Source organism: Acanthochromis polyacanthus, chromosome 16, assembly GCF_021347895.1.
Source record: "Acanthochromis polyacanthus isolate Apoly-LR-REF ecotype Palm Island chromosome 16, KAUST_Apoly_ChrSc, whole genome shotgun sequence".
In the NCBI taxonomy this organism is placed as follows: Eukaryota; Metazoa; Chordata; class Actinopteri; family Pomacentridae; genus Acanthochromis; species Acanthochromis polyacanthus.
The window spans coordinates 27,856,702-27,876,490 of record NC_067128.1 but is presented as its reverse complement, the minus strand read 5'-3'; the positions used below and the strand labels follow the sequence as shown (position 1 = coordinate 27,876,490).

Below are 19,789 nucleotides of genomic sequence, written 5' to 3'. Positions count from 1 at the left end.
AGTTTTCAATCTTTTATAGAGGTACCATCATTTTTGTCCAGGCCTGTTTCATTAGTTTGTTTTTTAAATAATTATGTTAATCAACAATTCAAAAGTAATGGCTGTTTTTGATGATTTAATTTTCAATAAATTTTTATTTATTGTTACTTTTGTGAGTTTCAAGTGATTTCAGTGAGAATTGTGGGTTTTTCCTTCTTTAACTGAGGTACCAACAATTTTGTCCACGTGTGTATATTATCTGTAATTTTACAAAACAGGTCAAATCTGTAAAATAACAGTTTAGACAATTATTAGCTGTTTTTCAGTTCATCATTTACAGAATATTTCTCTAAATAACATATTTTTAAAACAAATTAGACTTCTGTTTTACACGTTTTTTAATTAATATTTCATTTTTTAAAACATAGAAAATCTAATAAAATCACCAAAGTAAAATGATGAAAAATATTTTTTCTCTCTTATTTAAATAGTTTATCATTGTAAAATTTAAATGTATTAATTTTGCTTTTGAAAGGCAATGATTTATACATTTTTTAAAAAATGGTTAAAACCTGTTTTTCTCAGTACAGTCGAGATTTGATAACATATTTGGCAGAATTTTTTGGCTCATCAGAAACAGCAACAGTTGCTGACAGTAAACATGGCAGCAGATGAGCTTGCTAGCAGCATCATTGTACAGTCTACTTTTGTTTTCTCCTGCAGATATATTTAATTTTGCTGGGAGGGTTTGTTTAAAGCCTATAAAACCTGTCTGCTGTTAACATTTTGTGAGCCATGACCAAATCTCAGAAATTTGACACCTTCATTTTCCTTGAATTAGGGGATGCCATTGCTTCAAACAAGTTTGATTCTGTAAAAAAAAAACAAAAAAAACCCAATAAGTTCAGGAGTCTCCCCTTTTTAATTAAAGACGGCAAAATATCCATCAGAGGTTTTAATTGCTACTGAGGGAGTCACTTCACCCACCTGCTCCTGTTTCACATCTGCTCCCTTCATTAAGTTTGACCTTCATGAATTGAAGCATTGTTTATGAATTTCATTATTCCCACGAAATGAGTCTTGTTTTCCCTGTTGGGCCACAATGGCTTTTGTTTGTCTAAATGTCCTACCCTCGTAAATATTCTCTTTTCCCTCTCCGCCACGGCAGCACATGTGGGCAGATAGAGTCTGCACGCTGGCTCGTATCACTGAAGGATGTTGTTCTGTTTTTGTTAGCCTTTTTCCATGTCAAGATAAGTGTATAATCGCTCCCGCAGTAATAACGACCGACTCCAGGAAAATTACACAGTAATAAATTGACTGAATGGTCCTTCACCTCAAAGGTAGAGACATAAAATTAAGAGGCTTCATCTTTTCTGCCTCCATGAGTCTGGTTTTGTGTTTTCTCCCCTGGTGTGCTGATCGCTGTGCAAACAGGAACATATTTTAGTTGTATTTGTTGAGGGTGGAGGTTGAAAAGCTACATCACACGGTTGCTAGGGGTCCGATGAGCGCTGGTGTCTCACTATCAGTTAAAGGGAGGAGTTTTTATTCTTGGTTAAGGCTCATCTATCAAAATAAAATCTGAGTATATATGCACAACTACACCTGCTGCAGCAATAAAGAAGCATAACTAGTTGGTGTTTGTGTGTCTAATCTGGCTCTGATGTGATGCTTCATTGTATTAATGCTGCTCAATTCTGCACTGTCGTACTCTGAGCTACAGCTGAGAGCCTAGTCAGCGGTATTTATGTGTAAATAACACCAAATGGCTGCTGCTGCTGCTGCTGCTGTCCTGGTGACTGGCTCCGGCTGTGGCCACCACTTTGTTCGCTGTGGAGGGAAAAGGCTTTGACTGCACACACAGAGCTGCAGTGTTTGTCTCTAACCAGCGGCAGGCACAGAGCAGCCTGCAGTGGATTTATCGACCCGCTGCTTGCCAGCTGCATGAGAAAAGCCATTAATCAGTCCTCAGGAGCAGGATAGTCCAGGGCAGCGGTGTTTTTCTTCTGGGCTGTTCTTGCAAGTGTGGGACTCAATATTATTCTGAACCCTGAGATGTAACCTAAACAGGATATTTAGTGGTGTTTGTCTGAGCTGAGATCCCTGATTATGTTTCATCTTTGGTCTTTTGATGGAATTGTTTATTAGTTAGAATCACCTGTTGGTCAGAGAAGGTTTGAATCAATTTTTATTTTTTTTTTGCATCAGTTAACACAGTGATATGAACATAACAGGAAACAAAAGGGAGATACATGTGAAAATGGTTCCCAGCTGGATTCAAACAGGACACTGTGGTTCATGGTCGTTGTATAAACTTCTACAACAGTAGTCTAGTTTTTCTGTAATGGGTCATTCCAGGTGAAATGACCAGATATTCCTTGGGGGTGTTGCTGCACCATTTTCAAATTAGTCCTACATTTGTATGCCATTTGATAGTCACAAAAGTACTTTCTATGCAAAAAGGCCTGTAGCTCAAATAGTTTGAGTTGTGGGGGTCTGAAATTTTCAGAATTTGGGCTATAAAAACCCTCGCCAGCGTTTTTTGCATCTTCAAGTGGTTATTTCTCAGCCTCTAGACATACCAGAGAGCTGTAAGTTGGTAAACAAGGCCTCTGCATGTAGCTAGTGCCCCACAAACATCCCCAGGTGTTTCCCTACACTCTGCAGGCCATGGGGGCTTGCTAAAAATGCTAAAAATTAAGAGATACCTACTCACGAGTGAGGTTTGGGACCTTAAAAGTACTAGAAATACTGCACAGAAGTGTTCCAACACCCCTGGGTTCCATTCTACACAAACCTGTGTGATAACTTAGCAAACTGGAGCTTTCTAGGTACCTCAGTTTGGAAAATATGAGCTCCCAAAGTTGGACGAGATTTTTTATTGGCTATTTTTGGTGGCAAAAATCTCAGTGTGGGACAGGTACCAGAGACCCCAAATTTTTCTACAAGACAGTTCCATCTGTCTTCTATCACTGTACCAAAAAGCAGCAGGGTTATATTTGTAGTTACTGAGATATTCTTACTCAAAATGGCATGGGTAATGTCAAAATCGTTTTTTGCTTTTCAGTACTTTAAATTGGGATACAAGTATTAGTAGTCATTCCAATGGTAGTATTATGTATGTTTTGTTCTTTTTGAAATGTTAGTTGTTAAAGGTGACTACCTTCAAAAAGTGTAATGGTATAACTTAGGTATACCTAAGTTATAACTTAGGTATAGGTTCTTTTGCTTGTATCATGACATTGTACAATTAAATTTAACATGTTTAATCCCACTGCACTGATACTGTAAAATTCAACATTGTTGTATTTTTAAATTAATCAACCATAAACTACTACAGAGCTCCCTGAATTCAAGTTCGTACATGTAATTTGTATGTGTATGTTATAATTACATGTATGCATTGCAAATGGGTGTCAACATGTCATTACACTTTTTGAAGGTAGTCACCTTTAACAACTAACATTTCAAAAAGAACAAAACATACATAATACTACCATTGGAATGACAACTAATACTTGTATCCCAATTGAAAGTACTGAAAAGCAAAAAAAGTGTAATGCCCTTTTCGTGTCACAAGGTCTAGTTTAGAGCCATACCTGTAGATATCGTGACATGAAAATTAACTGAACTGTTCCAGTCCTAGTTTTTTCAGTTTTAGCCTAATTATCACTGAGTTTCCGATATGTCTTGTTTCTTATAAACACTTCTCTGTCTGAAGGAACTAAAACGTTATTGACGGTATTCGTGCAGAATTATTCCTTTGCAGACGTCCATGCTTTTAGTAGATTTGATGACAGCTTTTATTAATTCTGCAGTCAATCCTGCCAACAGCCTGTCAACAGAAGACATAGTTAGGTTACCTTTATGGGTTTTTAATAGTTTGTCATGGCTGTCTAAATTTCAGCAGGACATTTGCTTTTGTATATAGTCTGTTTTTTTCTTCTTTCTTGTATTTAGTCCATTCATTTTAGTCCATTTTAACCTGTAAGACTTTTGTTGTAGAAAGCAGACTTAATGACCAAAACTGCTAACAATGAACCCCCTGAACCCCAAAAATCTACCAGTGGGTATGAAAGGCATGTTATCTTTAAAAATAATCACCAAAATTACACCATTTACCACATCTAGAAATTGTGAAAACAGAAAGAATCTTAGGATTTTTAACTTTCTGATGGTCCTTCACCTACTCATCTGTGACGATTGGTCAGAAAACTTAACCCAATCTAAATTTACTAATTTATCAAAAAGTTATCCGTTTATGCTAATCAGATTCTGTGATAAAACTAAAAATTCTGCGTTCTATTCTTCAACAGTGAAGCCATTTGTGTCTTAGGTGTGACCAACAGTTACTTTATAAGAATTCAGGGACTTTCTGACTGAAGTACAGACAGTATTTAGACAGAGCGGATAGGAGGCAAGCATGAAAACAAAATGAAAATGTAAGTGGTAACATGCCTATAGTATACAGAGTCACCTGTAGGCACTTGTAAAATACTTGTAGTTGTACACTTTGATTCTGGGTTTGTTTTTTTTGTAAAATAAATAATAGTGGAGGTAATTAAAGATATTCAACTTTTGTTTTGTTTTCTTTTATGATTTATTGAATGATAATTTTGTTCAACTGCATGGAGGTCATTCTTGAATTCTGTCTACTTCTAGTCATGGTTGTACTTTTTCCATAGAGCTGCAGGAGTTTTATTGCAGGGAAAAATGAGTCCACAGTGAGTAAAAAATGAGACACGAGTTCAGAGGGTTAATCTTTATTAGTCAGTGAAGGAGTTAAAGCCACGGCAGCAATCATCCATTACGTAAAATGTGAAAGTATAAATGTAATTCTAGTGAAGGAATTGAGACAATAAAACATTCCAGGCAACATACTTGAAAGCAAATCAAGGCAAATGGAGGAGGAAGTTGTGGGAACAGTGGGTACGGTTTACAGAAAACAGCGTGACATGCCTGGATTGTGGCCTCAGCTGCTGAGTTACAGCCAAACTGGTTTCTTCAAGATTGCTTTCTGTCATGATAAGATGCACTGATTTCCATCTAACCCTCGACTGATTAACCATCTTTGATAGACGCCTTCTTTTCGATGACCCAGACTCTAAAGTCCAAGCGTTGTGTGATGATCAGTGTCCTGAAAGTGCCGCTGGGTCCTGAGCAGCTTCTTTAAAGGTGCAGCCGAGGCCAGAATCTGGCATCGCTGCAACTATTTGGAGTCCATCCACTGAGCGCTTTACAAAAACATGACCCATTTCACTCGGAAGGTGGACAAACAGCCAATTCTTTTGTTCCTGCAGTGTCCATTTACTTTGCTCTTTTTCTCCTATTTATCATACTCAATTGGTTTCAACATTTTCAACTGATGCGGGATGCAATTGAGTTAGAGTTTTATGTTTTATGCGGACTTCGGAAGTGCAGTTTTTTGTCTTCACAGCTTCTGTTCTTCAGTCTCTTTAATCTCATTGATTTAAGCATCGTTTTACATCAGAAAACAGCTCAATCTAATGACGGTGTTCATTAGTCTGCTCACAGCGTGCCCTCCATCCCTGCACATGTCGGAGAATGGCCTGAATGGCCTGAATGGCCTTTGCCAAATAGCACATAAAAGCAAGTCACAAGATTTTCTCCACATGGAAATTTTTCCCACAGGAGACACGCTTCTCTCAAGGCTGAATTACAGACGTGTGATTATGGCCCGTAGCATGGAAGCATTTTCCCAGGACTCGCTTTTATTGTTTTATGTTATTACACCAGCAACATGCAAACATTCAAAACTCACACTCTAAATCCTCGTGGAAATGTGTTTATTTACAACTGAGATAAGTGTTTCTTTCAGGCGTGTTTATGGCATTATTTTATTGTTGCAGCAGCAAGAGACAGAAAGTATGAGGAGAGAGAGTTGGGGATTGATATGGAGCAAACAGTCCCCCAACAAAGAATTAAACCCAGGACTCGCTGCTCAGGGCGTTTGGGTTTAGAGAGCCAGCTTCTCTGTGCTGCTTTGCTTCTGTCATGTGAGACCAACCGTGGAAGCTATTTGTAAATTCATATTGCCTTTGAAAATGGATCAGCAAATCACTGCCATGGCGTTTGGGCTGGTATTGTTTATGCTGCCAACAACATCTTTGCTCTGATACCTAATGCACCGACAGTAGTTGAGCAGAACAATGGTGAATTTGTCACATATATGTAACTGGTTACATACATGTGACAAATTCTAGATCTTTGTCTAGAGTTTCTACAAAGTTAACTTCTCCAGTTGGACCATCATGCAGTTTTCATCAGTATATTTGAATGGAATATGACTTCTACAGACATCATATTATGTTTCATTTGATTTGATTTAGAGCTTATTTGCCTATGTTTTTTGTTATATTGGTTAAAGGTAACAAGATTGAACTTTTCTTTCCACTCTCTGTTTGTCACCCAAACATACGATTAATAGCCTTAAGCCTTAACAAATATCGTCATTCCTCTTAAAACATTTGCAAAGCAATTTTTTCTAAAAGTATATATGACTTGTGTTCTCTGCTTTGTTTGCATGAATGTTTACTTGTTAGCACTCCCTTTCTTCTCTGTATGTGTGAGGAAATAGTACTTTCAAATAAAGCATTCTGATGTCAGATTAACTCAAGTTGAAATCAAGTGTTTCGACATACATTAACTGTTTCTGAGAGGCACAGCTTTCTATGTGCAGAAAATGCATTTTTAAACATCAGTTTCACGGTCAGTCATGTTCTTTTAACTGCATGGAGCCAAAATTGTGGTTGTGATCAATATTCGATTCGTTGTGCAAACTGAGGACATCTAGAACCATTGTGTGGCTGATTGTTCCTCCATCAGAGTGTCTGGTGAATGCTTAGCTCTAATCAGACACTTTGCCACGTATATACCTGAGGAATTTTGCAGTACCTCTCTCAGTCTTTAGCTTCAGCAGTTCTAGCAGTTGTTCTGCCGGTCCTACTAAACCTAGGTTGTACACACAAACCAGCAGGAGTACGTACATGCATATTCTTGTCTTTACAAGCTGTAAAACCTATAGAATGAGTACAAGTAGTACAAACGTCTGTCATGTCTGCCAGGCATCCGTCAGTTGTTGGAGGGAATTTATGTACCGTTTTTGTTCGAGAAAAGCACAAGTTGCAGTTAATTTGATTATGAGATAGAACATATAAAAATATATTAATTATGTATTTGTTTTTCTTACTGTCTTCAGGCCAACAATATATCATATTCTATCATTTTTACACTCATCAGTTGTCACTCAAACACCAGAATCAGTACAATTTTGGTAGTTTTGGTGCTTTCTTACTTCATTTACCATTTCGTGGTTTTCAATTATAATTTTTTGGTTAGCACTGAAGACATAAAACTCTGAAACGGGTCACAAATGTACAGTTTCATCGAGGTGAAACAAAAACTATCATTTTCTAGATAAACATGTCTAACTGTCTAGCTAGCTAGCTGTATAAAAAATGAATTAAAAATTCTGCCATTAAATTACATTTTCAAAAGAGAAGACATTCTACAAACTGTAAATCAAGTAATTATTTTTGTACATGCACAATCTAACATATGTATTTTTTGTTACAGAGGAGAAGTAATTAGAAATTGTGTCCCACCAGGAATTAGCCCATGACAGTAGTCTAGTTAGCACTAAATGGGTTAAATATATTCATTATTCTGCGTCCAGTGCGGGCTTTGTGTGTGATATTAGTGTGGTATTAGTGGCACATTGAGTCAGTGACCATGTGAAGTCTCAGTGGGTTTGCCTCGTCCAGTGTTCGGCCTTCGGAGAACAAAGTGGTGCCATGGTGCTGGTAGCATACAAGCCCTAAGCCCAGGGCTCATTACCACAATGCCCCATTATAGCCTGAGGATTAAGGTTGTGATTAAATACAAACCTCATTTCCCCATTCAGAGGCCAAATCAAACAACCTGCGTACAATTCCAGCATTATTCCTCCTTGGTTTGTCCCCCTCCTCTGTCATTTTCCATGCTAAGGCTGTCCTTGGCTGCCTTGAGGGTACAATAAAATGAGACGAGCTGCAAAGTAGAGCTGCTGTGCGCTTATTCGGATGATTCTGGTTATCTCCTTTTGATCGTGAGAATACAATTTGCGGGCAGCACCGTTAAGAAGAGTTTTTCATGTTGTCTTCCAAAGATTTTGTCCACATTTAGATTTTGCTGTGGAAATCAGGAGAAGTCAATAAATCCAACATGTTTTAATTCAAAATAAGCAATGCACAGCTATTTACTTGCTCTTTGGCATTTAGTTCCCCATACATACCATAGAAACTGACACTATAGCTAGTGTCCTCATCAAACCCAGTAGTTTTTTTTGTGGTTTTCCATTTACTTTGAGATTGTGTGACTAAACAGTTCTTCTGCAGCACTTTTAGACACGTTACATCATTGTTACAGTGAATCTTCGGTTATTGTAAGCTTAACTATCATTCAATCCTCAGTTAATATCTGGAATGATGGAATGTGGTGAAGGAACTAAATCAAAATGAAGAATATCTTTGTCAAAGAATCTTGACATCTTTTCTCGATTAGGGTCAGTTAGAGAAGCTAGTTAGAACTAGGCTCAACTACAGGCTGTGCAGCAGAGAGGAGACATGTATGGAAACAAATTTAAAATGCAAACAGTAAAATATTCATTGTAAGAACAGTCACTATTTTTTCTGGCATTAGTAACATCTAGGGCCACTTGGAAAAAATATTGGGCAAGTTGATTTCAAGTATTTTGATTATTTCCTAATTTTTTAAAAAGTGATGACATGCATTAATTAAAACTTAGTATATAATTATAACTTTGTCATACAGCACAAAATCCATTATTGAGTTCTCTCTACTTCTAGCCATGGTTACGCTGTTTCCATAGAGGTGCAGGACTTTGTATAGTAGAAAAACGAGCCCACAGTGAATAAAAATGTAACGGGAGCAAAAGAAGAAGAAGAGTTGATGTTGAAACCAGATTTAAGACAATACAAAGATATACACAAGAGTACATATAAGTCCTCGTAGTTTTCTCGAACTTAAAGGCCAAACAACACAATTTTGGACTTCTACAAGCCTTTAAGTGTTGATAATTAAAACTCTTTACTGATGCTTTACTGTACAGGAAGACTTAAGGTAGTAACACCAGTATAGTCCTGTTAAGAAAGCAGCTCTACCGTATAACACAGGATTTGTGTCAATGGATTCTCTGAAATTAGACCCGTTCCCTGTGAGTCGCTGACCTGGTTTCAAAGCCGTGAGGTATTCACACAGCTTTAGTTACTCTTGGAGTGTGAATTAGAGTGCAGTCCTCCATCTGTGTTACTACGATGCTGAGCCAAGTAGGACCTTTGATGTATCTACTTTGAATACAGCCAGTGTTGCATGCGTCAAATGAATGTGGTGGAGTCAAAAGAAAAACAACGTACAAGGTGCAGGTAAAATACCAAAGGTCCACTGAAACACAAATACACTGCAAATAATGGGGGCCAAATTGTGTATAGCTGCTGTGATATTTATAAGAGACATGCAGGTCCAGGAACTGGGTAGCTGAGTTGTTTTCGTTCCATCTTGCTGCAGGTGGAGTACAGTAAGAGCCACGGCAGCTCGTCCTAATGAATAATTCATCCAGTGAGTGGGATTCACTGTGAGCTGTTTCAGTTCTCCCGACTGAAACACCCTGCAGACACTGAGGGCTGACTAAAGGCCATGATTGATTATGGATTGTCTGTGATGGGTCAGCAAATGGCACAGCGCAAAATCAATGCTGAAATCAATGAAGCGGCTACAAAGGCAGAGAAAGAGGTGCTGCTTGGCGGCACAGTTTGCAGCATCAGTCAGGATGGTGTCCTTCATTATACAGTTGTCTCACTGCGAAACCTCCTTCAGGCTCTCAGCTGCCGTTACAACCAGAGGCTCACCCATGAATGAAAAGACGTTAGAAGTTTCCATGCTGTTCCTTTGAAGCTGATACCACAAATTAAACTTGTTTTAAATTGGGTCATTAGCTTTAATTTGGGACACCTAATCACTGCACTAGGGTGGCTTGGATGTAATCCTTTTGGAATCACATTATATTATGTTTCACCACAGAGCACTCATACAGTACATTTGGTGTCCATTGATCCTATATTATCAATTAATATAATATACTATCTTGCAATCCTCCCTCTGCAGTGTTTTAGGTGGATGTTGCTGGGCGTAAATGTGAAATGAATCGTATTAATATCCACAGGAACCACAAAACCCACGAGCAGGTTTGGAAGGCATATTATCTTTTTTTTTTAAATCACCACAAATACAAGAAACAGAAGGAGTCATCATGTTTTGAGCTTTACCACTGTCCTTGAACTAATCATGTGTGACAGTTGGATTGTAAAAACTAACCAAACCCAATCCTGAGATTGTGGTAATTCAGTAGAATTACTTCAAAATTGGACAAAAATGCATTGTTAGCCGTAACTAGATTCTGTAAATACATAAACAAATAAAAAATCTGCCTTATTTAGCAAAACTATAAAGCTTTTAGTGACACGGCTGCGACCAACAGACACATGACAAAAATTCAGGGATTTTTCACCTGAATTGCAGGCTGAATCACAGGGTTGACTTCTCTTCTTTCAGAGTTAATTCTTCATGCTTGTCATTTCAATTTCATCAGTTACATTTATCCATTCAGGATGTATTAAGAAGCCTGTTGAATTTTTACAGTAATACCTGATTACTAAAATCAGACAAAAAGCTCATCAGCTAATCATGTTGCTAAGAGGATTATATGCAGCTTGGATTTTAGTCATCTACCATCTAAAGTATCTCACACTGTATGCACAAGGCTGCTGACTCATAGCCACGCTGTGCCCATTATAAACATTATTTTTAAAAATGCAGATGGCTGTTTATTGCACAAAGTCTCATCTAAATTTAATATTTCGCTTGTAGAAGGCACACATGATAGCAAAGCAGACAATACAGACAGTTTGTGCTTTCATCCCTGCAGTACCGACATATTGAATGAGACTTTTATCAACTGCTGTATGCCTCATTTGAGATATTAATTGCTGTCTTTCTTTTATGTGTAATGTGTAGTCAAGCTGTAAATTAATTCAGCCACAATATTGAAAGGGCTTTTGCATAAGAGCCTCCAAGTAGTGCACATTTAATTATCTGTGTCATTATTCCTTGTCTTTTTTGGCTTCTGCAGGGAATTATTTTACGAGAATGTACTTAATCAGTCTTTATGTCGCTTCATTTGAGTACAGAGGACGTGGTTGTGTACAATTTTATGTTCCCTCACATTTTTGAACATATTATAAAAGAATATTTTTGCACTGCAAGGACTCAAGGTGATTTTTGTACTTTAATAATCTCATAAATCTGACTTTAAGTACAGCTTGCTGTCTACTGAAGGAACTGGATACTTCTTGCTGTTTTATAAATGATGCAAAGTTTTGCTTCAGGAGAACTCTCATTCTTTCATCGCGTTCTACCTATACCTACCCACAAAATTTGCATTGCATTGAACGGTAATCATGTTTTGTCTTGTTTATTCACAAATTTCTGCTGTGTGTGTTCCAGCTGTTACGAGAACTGAAACACCCAAATGTGATCGCCCTCCAGAAAGTGTTCCTTTCTCACAGCGACAGAAAAGTTTGGCTCCTCTTCGACTATGCCGAACACGATCTTTGGGTGAGTCTGGAACTATAATTTGCTCCAATGTGTGAGGTTTGTTTGCACACGAACCTGATTGGATTAATTATTTGTCAAGCTATTGTGTACTTTGAATTCGTGGTGTGGTTTGTGTGCAGGTTGTTAAAACACAGAGCACAAACACAAAATCGTCCTTTAGGAGATCTAAGTAACTGTAGTTCCAAGACGCCTTTATGTGCATGTAAATATGAAAGATTAAAATTACACAAGTAATGCTCGATTATGAATGAAGATTAGAACTTTTTCCACCTCATTGGATATTCATAAAACTTAATAAGTATTTCTGTAACTTCAGATTTCTATTTTCTCTTCTATACTTCAAAACTCTCTGAAACATTTCCTTCAGTCTAGTCAGTAGTGGCCAGACATCAGCAGCCACTTATCTGCCAATAAACTGTCAACACTGAATATGTCTAATTTACCAAACACATTGTGAGATAGCCAGACAGGATTTAGAGATCCTGTTCTCTGCTATGAATAGATATCCGCCAAAGTGTCTGGTTATTTAACCCTCTGCACACGAAAACCCAGCAGCAGGTTTGAAAGGCCTGATATCTTTGAAAAGTGGCAAAATTCTACCATTTTTCAGAACAGAAAACTGTAAAAACAGAAGGAGTCATTGCATTTCCAATTTCAGACAAACTCCTATCTTAGAATTTTGATATTTTATCTAAATCACTTTATTTTATGTGCATTATATATAATTGTGCCAAAAATAAACCATTTGCACTAACCTGAATCTACACAAAAACAAGAAACTCCTTGCTTCTTGATGCAACTGTGAAGCCATGGTTCATTCAGCTGTGATCAACAGTCATACGACAAAAATTCAGAAATGTTCTGGCTAAACAGGCTGTGTTTACACAGTGCAGAAAGGGAGTCATGAAAAGTATAGTATAGAAGTAAAGTATCTACACTCTAAAATGAAATTCAAGGAACCTATTCCTACCACTTAATTAAATACATGATTGCAGAATAGAAAAAAATATGTCATCTTTTAAATTGCTAACAATATTTTGATGGATTGTGTTGAGCAAATAATGTTGGTAATTGCATTAATTTAATATTTTGTGTAATTTAAACTCACATTTCTGCAGTAGTTGACTTAAAACTAAATTTTAGTTGAGTCAAATTAATGAAATTGGCTTGATAACTTTTTTCATTTTTTTCCATTTTCCATTTTTTATTATCTTGAGTTTAAGAGATCAAGTCAAGTCACATGTTAAGAATAGTAACTAAAAATACCTTTGATTGTTCAGGACAGCCTAATTTCCCTAACTCAATGTAGGTTGAACATACTTTCATTACAAGCTGTCATAAAAAGCCCAAATAATGTGTTTTTTTCAAATGTACAATATGTAGAACCATAATTTCCTTTCCCAGTATTAGTAATACCTATGTACACTTAGAATTTTTTTAATATATTGTAAAATAAATCATCAAAGAAATTGAAGTTTTGTTCTTTCTTTTTTATGATTTGTGGCATTATGGCTGTTCTGTACTGCACAAAAAGCCTCTTTGAGTTCTCTCTACTTCTAGCCATGGTTGAGTTGTTTCCATAAATGTGCAGGACTTTACACTGCAGTGAAAAATGAGCCCAGAGTGGGTAAAAATATGACAGGAGCAAAAAGCACTTGGAGTTCAGAGGGTTAAACACATTTATCTGCTTGCTGGTGTTGGTTTCTTAATCCAGCCTCCTGTACTCTCAAGAAAACCTTTCACAGTATGCTATAGAGAACAAGGAGATGGTGTTTGTAGTAAACGTTGTAGCTACACCATCTAAACTGAGGTGAAACTTTTCTTTGCTTCGTAGCACATCATCAAGTTCCACCGCGCCTCAAAGGCCAACAAGAAGCCCATGCAGCTGCCCCGAGGGATGGTGAAGTCTCTCCTGTATCAGATTCTGGATGGGATCCATTACCTCCATGCCAACTGGGTGCTCCACAGGGATCTGGTGAGCTTCTATATTAGCTTCACTGCTCCAGTTTCCCTTTACAGACACACACCAGCTCCAGCACACTTCATTTTCCAAAAGCCACTTGGTTAACGATGTTGTTACCCACAAGAGGAAAAACTTTCTGGAAGCAGCCCTGGGTGTTGTCATCTTGCTTGTTTATTGCAATGGATCCATGGAAATATGTTGACACACAGAGTTAAAAATAGCAGGATAAAAATAACACAAGCCAGAAAAAAAGCTAATCAATTTGTGGGTGTAGCTAAATTCTGTGTAGGACAAGTTCCATGTAACAGAATTGTCAAGACTAATGTAAAAATATTCCTTTTTTGGGTGTAAAGTTACCAGTAGAGTTTTTTGTATGAAGTTTGAGTTGCTAACTTCTGATATAATTAAATTTAAATTATTTTATAGTAGAAAATAATTTTTTGTCCAAATTTCCTCTTTCTTTTCTGTACTCCTATCACAAGTTAGCTCACTCGTCAGCTAGTATGCTACTTTAGCACATCGATATTTGTGCATTTATTTTATTTATAAGCTTGTTGTTTACATTACAGTCCATGCCAATTATTTGTATTTCCATGCTTATATTAAGTCATTGTCTGTCAATTAATTTTTCTTATAAAAACAATGATATTAATAATAGTTTAGTGCAAATTTCCCGAGCTTTATCTGACCGGCATATTAAAGTTAGCTTCTTTAGCTAATTGTTAGCCAAAGAAATTAGTAGCATACATCTAAGCACACAAGTAAATCCTATAAAAACATAATTTTGTTCTAACGTGATATGTTTCTGTTACGACATTCACTGTCTGTTGGCAATACTGTCATGAGTTAGCTCACTAGGTAGCTAATTATCTAATTTTGTGCAAAGATAATTCTGCGTTCAATTTGTTTTTAAAGCTTTTTGTCATTGTACTTGGATGCAAATGATTTTTATTTCCACAGTTATATGAAATAATTGTCTCAATTCTTTTTTATATGTAAAAATTATGATATTTATGATAATCTATGATAATGTATGATAATCAGCTTAGCTTTTTTTGGAGCTGCCTCTCATGCCAATATTATCTTTTTATTGCTGTTTCTTAGCAAAAGAAAAAAGTAGCATACATCTAAAGACAGAATTAGATTATATAGAAACCTCATTTCGTAGTAACATGACATTTTTCTGTCTAGATATCCAATGTTTGTCAGCACTGCTGTCCAGTTAGCTAGTTGCCTAATTTAACACAAATTATTTATGCATTTATTGTGATTGTAAGGCTTTTTGTTCTTGTGCTTACGTGTATATTAATAATGATTTGAATTTCCACGGTTATATTATTGCAGGGACTCGGTCTTAATTTTTCCTAAAAAATTATGTTATTGATCATAATTTAGTGCAAATCAGCCCGAATGTTGCCCAAGCTGCTCCTCATGCTACCATTAGCTTCTTTAGCTGATGGTTTGCCAAAGAAGTAAGTCATATTTATCTAAATACTTTAAATTAAAACATCCAAAACTGAAGTTTATTGTATGTTATTGAATTGTTTTGATATCTCCCAACTTGCCTTCACATTATCCTAACATTTTCTGCACAGAAGCTCTGTATCAGAAGAGATGTTATTCTCTGCCTCTTTAGCAGCAGAGCCGTGTTATTTCAGCGCAGGTGTTGTTATGTCTACATATGATGTATTGTTATTGTTCTGATTGTCTGGAGGAGAGTGATTATAATGCCAGAGGAGCAGAACGTCCTGAACTCTAAATGTTGTCCGACTGGAGTCTAGCCTTTAACCTGGCTACAGCACTCGGGTGGTTCCTGTGAGATTCTCTCCACCTCGCTTTTCCCACAGCGCTTTGGGTCGATGGAGAGTTCAGTCTCTGTTGCTAAGAGTCAGCCTGGAGCCACAACACTGTCTGTGTTAAAAACTATGTTAAGATGGCAGAATAGTGCGTGCACAGCCAAAATGCAACCAAGTTAAAGTTATAGTAACTTGTTTGCAATCTTGATTGGGTATAAAATTATAGCGTGGGTCAGTTTACTGATAATCAGTTTTCATCGATATTAAAATTGTGCATTTTTTTAAGTTATTTTCCTTGTCTCTTTTGTGGAACTGATGGTTGTAAGAGGGTAAGGAGGTTCATGCAGGTAATGTAATCATTCTACTTGCGTTCAGTAGTTCAGCTACAGCAACATCCCCATTATTGTTGAACTTAACAAGCTTTGCTACACATAGCTCAGAAAAAGTAGCTTAACAGTCTGTTCTACATAACAAAACAACAAAACAAACTCAGAACTTTTTGTTCCAGGTACTCTTGTCCAATAACTTTCCAAGGAACTAAAGGTTCCTTCAGCTCCTGATTAAGCCCCTTTTCGCTGCAGGAACTTGTGGTCCACTCTGGGGCACACCAAACCTTTATGCAGCTGTAAGAACCACTCCTGGAGAAACTCTTTGTTGGTTGCACCTACACTTAGGCAGGCAGTTCTGAGCAGCACTGAAGAAACAGTAGTGCCGGCCTTGGTGTTGTTTGGTTTAACTTAAAAACAAGCGATATTTTTCATCGAGTAGCAGTCATCCAACCCCTAACATCACCACCAGCAACAAAAAATTGACAATTTAGGCTAACGTATCAAACAGTCCGTTGTTCTATTGACTGTGTGCTTTAGAAGTGGAGTTGTATAGTCTAGTTTTGGCGCACTTGTAGTTGAGTTTGAAACTGCTGAATTGTACACCGCAATGAAACCTAATCTGTGTTTCTTCTGCAGCCTAATGCCTGAAAGGGATTAGAAGTTATTTAGTTTCAAAATTGACAGCTGTTAGGCTATATCAACCAATGGCCTTAATCAAATTTTAAGGTAAACCTTTTTGTGAAACTTAATTTAAATGCTGGTTGCTGTGGTAGAAGCCAGTTTAGAAACTCAGAAGGTCCCCAGGGTAAGTTTCTGTGACAGAAATGTGGCTATAGTGAAAAACAAGCTTGCTAGTAGAAATGCTACATTCTTTCAGAATTCTACCTGAACGATGTTATGGAATGTACATAAACAACTTTAGCTGAAAAACTAACTAGCTACTAGAAACACCACATTTTTTACGAAATAGCTTCGCGACCTGAACGCCACTATGGAAGGTACTGGCCTTGTGAGAAACAACTAGCTCACTACTAGAAATGCCACATTCCAGAAATGACGGCGGCACCTGAAAGCTGCTATGAAACGTACGTAGACTAGGGCCTAACAACATAGCGTGTACCTGTAGGCAGTGTTGCAAATTTTAAAATATAGGTCTCGGGTGCCCCTGTAGCTTAACTGGTTGAGCGGCCGACCCATGAACAGCGATGCAGCGATCCTGGGTTAGAGTCTGACCCATGGCCATTTACTGCTTGTCTTTCCCCCATTCTTCTCCCACGTTTCCTCTGTCTCTCTTCACTGTGTAGTTTTCATTGTACTTAGAGGTCACTGATAGAATTACATTGTTATGATTTGATTACAAAGCAATGAAAAACCCATTTAGCAACTCGACAATAGTGTGCAGCATAAAGAAACAGAAAAACTTCAATAAACTAAATTGCAAATAAATACAGTATTGTTAATGATAATAACAAGACAATACAGAAGTGCGGAGAAACAAAGTAAGAGGTAGCAGAATATGAGTTGCACTCATTGCACTCTGTAAAGTGTTTAGTACTTTATAAATGTGTGTAGTCAGTCTTTGGCAGTGGAGGGAAAACATTGCTAACACAACATTCAGAAAAAGAAAGCAGTCCCCTTGTATTTTAAACATTATTTGTTCAATAAAACTTTACAAAATGGCATCAATAATATTTTAGCGTAAAGCATCGAAGCTTGTCTTAAGCTGCTACTGATGCTAATGTTAGCACTTTTCAGTTTGTGTGCATATATATATAAAACAGGGGTATTTGTCTCTTCTTCTGAAGCCAACCACACTGAAAAATGGCTGGTTGCCAGATTTGTTCTGTTATTTCAAAAATACCTTCACTGCCTGAATGATAGCATAGTTGTAACATTAATGTTTTAATTACATTGCATGTAGGCCTCTTGACACAGTGACACGCCCTTTAAGAACTGACATAAAAGATAAGTTAACTGTGTGACTCACTCGCTACCAATGCCTGAAATACTTTCAGTACAGTTAAACTGATTCGTTCTTATCGTCACTGGTCAGCTCCAGTAAAGATTCTTGTCATTGGTTTCCCTGCTGCCACACCTGAATTAGTTATTCAAGTTGGTATGTCTCATGATTCCACCAACAAAGACGGATTTGAGTTTTAAATTATTTATTTTTATTTTACAGATTATCTCAGTTTTGCTAAATTATTAGTTACTCAAAAGTCACAAGGAAGAGTATTAATTTACATAGTAACAATAAAAAAATAGGTCAAAGCTGTGAATAACATCCATATCAAACATCTGTGTTTTTAATAAATGGTAATTTGTTCATTTAAAATGTTTAGTCATAAAATTAGAATATTTTTACTGTGTTTAAATCAGCAAAAGTTATTATTATTTTGCAGATATTTGCTGTTAGTTGAAAGAAAAAAAATGAATATTAAAGATTGAAATAGTTTTTTCATTTTTGAACAACTTTTAACTATGAATTATATTGGACAGTATCTATTAAATCATGGAAACAGAGAATTATTTTACATATTTATAGTTAAAAAAAACAAAAGTCCAAAATTGTGTATATTATCCACATCAAAAATTTATATTTTGTTCTTGCACTGTGTGGCCAGGAAATTACAAAGTTTTAAGTTATTGGAATCAGCTAAAAATGTAATTAATTCGCAAGTATTTGTCATAATTTTCACAGTTTTTATGAGTTTTGAATAATCCAATGTTCTACCATTTTTTGCATTTTTTTCTGGCACCTTTGCAACCAGACTTTAGTCGTTTTTTTGTTTAATTTATTTTATTTTTATTTTACAGAATTAAAATTTTATTTACATTGCAATTTTACAGCCTTTGTTATGAAACTAATTTGTTTTTTGCTGTAGACCAACCTTACTATGACACATTTACTGTATTGTGAGATTGTAAGAAGTGGAAATAAAAACATTCCACATAATTTTTCTTCTTTTCTTCAAACCCTGGCATCCAAATTACCCACAACACAACTCGACATCTGACAATCTGGTCTGAGATAGATCTGTGTTACTTTAGTAGTTGCTCTAGTTGGAGAATCAAAGAGCAGAAACAAATCAATGTGACTCCTTGCAGCTTCTTAGAAAACAGATCTGTCACATTTGAGATATAAAAAACAAACTGATCTGGAACATTTTCCTTTCTCTGTGTCTCATATCTGACTGTAGACTCCCACAGCCCATCTGTAAGTGTGGCTCCACCGCCTCTATCTCCGCCTGCAGCTGTTGCTCCTCGCCAGAACCATTTGGGCCTTTTGCTTGTGGAGGAAAGAAAGTGTAATTAACCAGACACAGCAGATTACAGTGGCCAGAACTTTGATTTGATCACTACAATCACTGTTTTGACGTCAGATGGTCCGGATGGATGCTACTTCCCGATAGCGCTGAAGAAGAGAATGAATGACTGAGATTATTCAGTCTGAGTGAGAGTTAGCTAAGCTGTTGATGATGGATAAGTCGGGGTCAGAGGTCAAAAGGCAGAGCTGTCGCACAGTTCAGGTCTTTCTTGAATCACATCGTCCACTCTTGCATAATCACCCAGCAATCTTTGGTGGTCATGTGGTGGCTGGACATCACATTATGTAAACCTTCAGGGATCAGGGAGTTTTGTGATGACTCAACAATCATCAATGCATTGCTCTGGTTCTGGAATTAAATGGCTAAAAGGTGCCAGTGTCCATTTATCAATTAGTGAGCTCATTTAATTCAGTGTATTTGTGTAAGTAGGTCCGTTGCTGAGCTGAAATGACAGCTAATCGATTAAAAAATGTGGTGACTCTCAGCTTTGAGGGATTCAGATGGCGAGTCGAGCAAATCATTCGCAGATTCTGACGTCATTCAGCGAATGCTTTCAGGGTCAGATGCTTTGTACAAATTCATCTCACGCTGCTCTCGGTGGCTTTTTCTGGTCTCCAGACTAATGTTTCACAAAGATTGCACTTACGCAAGAACATTTTTGAGGTGTTAGTTGTAGCACAGAATACGAGAAACTCTGCC

At 37.0% G+C, this 19,789-nt stretch overlaps 1 protein-coding gene across 1 annotated transcript in view; it reads left to right on the top strand.

Annotated features, from left to right (window-relative positions):
- cdk19 (cyclin-dependent kinase 19) overlaps positions 1-19,789 on the top strand; it is an 80,749-nt gene that overhangs the window by 24,620 nt on the left and 36,340 nt on the right. The window contains exons 3-4 of the mRNA XM_022216388.2: positions 11,563-11,673; positions 13,508-13,648. Of these exons, the coding sequence (XP_022072080.1) occupies positions 11,563-11,673; positions 13,508-13,648 (252 nt within the window). The remainder of the gene's footprint in view (positions 1-11,562; positions 11,674-13,507; positions 13,649-19,789) is intronic.